General features: G+C 38.9%; 1 protein-coding gene across 1 annotated transcript; it reads left to right on the forward strand.

The window, feature by feature from the left end:
• On the forward strand, nt 2553-3554 carry LOC109834857 (60S ribosomal protein L27a-2-like). The gene is given in 4 exon segments (XM_020402872.1): nt 2553-2557; nt 2733-2985; nt 2987-3031; nt 3033-3554. Coding segments are annotated over 4 exon segments (684 nt in total). The 3' UTR covers nt 3414-3554.

Consider the following 4353-nt stretch of genomic DNA (forward strand, 5'->3'; position numbering starts at 1 on the left):
TTAACTAAAGACGCAGTTAAATATTGTTCAATTTTTAAAATTTCCACTGATGATCCAGATCCAGATCCACCAGTTTGCTTAGCTATCAATAATTTCCTATCAAAACTCTTACATTTACCCTGGCTTGAACGCGTAGAAACAAAAGCTGTATGCTGACGTGTGCTTACACCATATCTAGCTGCATAATCATAATATAATCTTTGAAAATAAGTTTTAATAGTATTATGATGAGTAAGCATAGTAATAGTTTGACCGTCATCAGTGTCTATTATCATGTTACCATACAAAAAATTTAACAAATTTCGAAGGTCAACATCCTTCAAACATGGATTAATAATAACCCCTAAACCAAAAATAATAGGAATAAGCCTAAAATACTTATTAAATTTACTTTTTATTTGAAAAATCATATTTTCAAAATAATTATACATACATTAATTAGTAAAAAAAGTTTGAATATTTAGAACTTGTAGAGCAGCTTGAGTAATAGTTGGATAATAACAACCAGATATTAACATAGTAGCGTCATAAAAAACTTGTAGCATCTCTTTTACACTATATATAACTGACCATTCATCCTCAGTTATTCCATGCATACTACCGGAGCTAGAACTAGAATTATAGAAAATAATAAAATTATTTATAATTTTTTATACTCTATTGCTACATTTAACATTATATAAGTAGAATTTCACCTATGTTTTTAAGAACAATAAACTTGATGACGCATTTTTTGGCTCTAATTGCGTCATAAATCCATCTACCGAGACTACTGGAGGATGAAGATTGAGAGAATAAGGATTGTCGGACATCACCTTGAGCCGTTGTCTGACATTTATTGTGTTTTTCTAAATGGCGTTTGAGGTGGTTGGTGCCGCTTTTATGATGAGCTTGGAAAATATGTCCACACAATGCACACTTAGTTTTTTAGGTGAGAAGCCTACCGTGTTGATCCTTGGTCACTTCTATCTTCTCGAAGAAGTTTCACACATCGGATCTCAGTTTTTTAGGAGCTCTAGGTGCAGAATCATCGCCACCAAAATCGGGATCAACATCGGTAGGAGTAGGAGGAGTAGTTGTAGCTCCTATAATAGGAGTATTAATGCTCATTTTAAAATCGAGAGTTGGGATTTGACCTTCATAATCAGATGATGAAGCCATTTGATTAAAGAATTAGAGAGTATTAGCGAGAATAAGAAAGTTTTAGAGAGTAAAGAGGATATCAGAGAGAAGTAGATGAGTTTTGGATGAGAAAACCAAATGAAAACCCTCTCCATTTATAGAGGCAACCTCCTAAACAAATGACAACAATACCCTCAAAATTTGACCATTTTGAGGGTATTTCGGTCAAAAGGTCAAAATGGCTGTTAGGGTCCCCGGACAGTCTGACCCGACCACAATTCTAGCCCGTAGCCCGGTCCGCCCGGGATTTCTGGGCCAAGCCCAGGCCCGACCGAGCCCAATTAGACAGCCCTATCCATATCTTTCATATTTTGAAAGTTCCCAAATATTCATATCCTGAAATTAATTCACAAAATCTTAAAATATTTTGAAATTAGTCTCCTAATTTTTTTTAGAGTTTCGAAATTAGACCTCTAGTTAGCACTATGTCAAAAGATTTGGAGGACTAATTTTAAAACATTTATCATATTTAGGAGACTAATTTCAAGATTTGGAGAACTAATTTCAAACACCTAACATATTTAGGTACTAATTTCAATCTATGAAGACGTAGGGGGCTAATTTTAAAATACTTAACGATTTGTGGGAATAACTTCAAAGTACGAAAGGTGTGAGGGACTAATATTTTGGTGGTGTCGGTTGAGTTTTTGTAGTTTTTATTGGGTTTTCATTGGGTGTCATTCTTAGATTAGTGTAGATCTCTCGGGTTTCAAAATGCGGTCACTGGCTTGTTTGTTGGGTAAGATATGAGACTCGTGGGTTTCGAATAGGAATAGGGTCATGGCCCTCTTTGAGCAAAGTGTTTAGGGTGGATCCGCCGTCGCAAGTAATCTTTTTTCCTTAAAATAAAGTTAAGCAGAATTGAGGAAATGAAAGATATTCCAAATAATAGATTAGAAGGTGGCGTGAGATGATGAGGATTCACCCTTCATTCCTGTGTAAAGATGTCATCAAGTTCGCAAGACAGCAGTTTAGTCGCCTTAGTTGAAATGAGTTGGTTGTTTTTACCCCTGTATATAGTAAGTTTGTAGTTCTACATGGTAGGAAGTGTTGCTATCATCACTCTGTAACTATAGTGTCTGCACTTCATTTCTATTTGGTAACGAAAGCTACATGGAGTCCTAAGCGAGTGCCACCAGCTTTCGCCCCAAAAATAGGAGGTAGTGTTGGATGAAGGCCATTATGTTAGCCCTTGACCTAACCCCACCCCTCTATTTTTGGGGCGAAACCTAGCAACTATTTGGCTGCGCGACTGTCTCTAACACTCCTCAAGCTAACATTCTTTGCCAAAAAATAAAAATAAAAAAAAAAATTTGTTTTTGAGAGTAATTTTTTGGGCAAAACTAAAATTTGGGACATCAAAGTGAAATATGAGGTATTACCCCGGGCCATTCCTCGTGGACACTTCGCATTAAAATTAAAGCGTTAGAGTTTAAAAATAAATTATCATCAACAGCCCACTATAGTCCATAACTAAAACTGGATGAGTATCCATACCGCGGAGTTTTCGAACGAAAATGTTAAATAGGGCCATAAAACTCACTTCTCAGTGGAAACCCAAGCCCAACCCAACAGCCCATCATCAAACCCACCACCCTAAATCCAACGGCCCTCAATCAATCCCCTACGCTATATATCCCCGTCTTTTATTCCTCGCTCCCACCCCCATCTCCTCTCAAAACCCCTAATGCTCAACCGAGCCCTAAGCCGCCGCGCCTCCGCATCACTCATCATGACCAGCCAGATTCAAGAAGGAACCGCGAAGAAGCGCCGGCCAGCAGCGCGGGGCACGGCCGCATCGGCACAGCACCGCAACGCACCCGGCGGTCGCGGTAACGCGGTAGGCATTTGCACACGCAGGCCGGATCCTCTTCGACAAGTACCATCCCGGTTACTTCGGCAAGGTGGGGATGCGGTACTTTCACCGCCTCCGCAACAAGTTCTACTGCCCGACCGTCAACGTCGAGAAGCTCTGGTCCCTCGTCCCCGACGACGTCAAGGAGCAGATCAAGGCTGGCAAGGCCCCCTTGGTCGACGTGGGGCAGTTTGGGTATTTCAAGGTCTTGGGGAAGGGGACGCTGCCCGAGGGGATGCCCGTGGTTGTGAAGGCCAAGCTCGTGTCGAAGACGGCGGAGAAGAAGATTAAGGAGAATGGCGGGGGGNGTCGTGCTCTCGGCTTGACGGGCTGGGGATCCGATTTAGGTTTGGTTTTTCCTTTTTTTTTTGAATGAGTTGTTGTTTAGATTTTGGACCTGAATGTTTGTTTGGAGTTTATGCGGTTAAAATGAACCTAATATGGATCTATCTAGCTAAGTGTTTTTATGATATATTTTGTGTTCTGCATCATGGTTGGCTGATTGTTAGGATTGGAATTTGCTGCATCGTTAATTTATTTTTATTTTTTTATCAGGTTTATTTTACTGTTTATCATTGTACCTGTTTGTTATTTCGTAGATGAGGCCTCATTAACAAATGATTGCGTTTTCGCGCATCCTAGATGAGGCCTCTTATGTTGGTTTATCTAGCGAAGCCTTTTATCATAAGGTTTGGCTTATTTCATTTTTTTGTTATTTATATATGAACGGGGAAATGTTTTGTGTTCAATGATTAGATGCTGTTGATTGCTAGGAAGTAAATTTGCTGCATCCTTGCTGGAATTTTTTCTGTTAAAGTTTATGTTTTTTATTTTTTTATATTATATATAATTGCTGCTTAATCCTTCATATGTGTTGGTTGTTCTGTTATGCTTCATTGGCAAAAAATCATGTTTGTTTATGTTATATCGGTTGTTAATGCATCCTCGTTATGACTGTTCATAATTTGTGAATACTGCAATGGTAGCTACTTAGCGAGTGATCTGTAGACAAATTCTCATTTTGGTGTTTTTTGTATATCTTGAGTCCAGAAGTTAATTGTTTGGTGGGGAGAGAACACCACTTCCGTTGAGAAAACCCTCCCTTCGTTCTGGGTACTATTTGCTTCTCAAATTAGTGATGTCCCCAATTTTTCTTTTAGATAAGCGTACCCCTGCGATGTTGGATGTGTGCCTTGGTTAGAACTCAAAACCGGTTTGTGGTGGATGTAGTAAAAAAAAATTATTAGTTCTCTACTTCTTCTTTACTAGATTAATGATTTTATATTTGATATTCCTCTCATTATGTCTTTAGAAGC

This window comes from Asparagus officinalis, chromosome 3 (genome assembly GCF_001876935.1).
Source record: "Asparagus officinalis chromosome 3, Aspof.V1, whole genome shotgun sequence".
NCBI lineage: Eukaryota > Viridiplantae > Streptophyta > Magnoliopsida > Asparagales > Asparagaceae > Asparagus > Asparagus officinalis.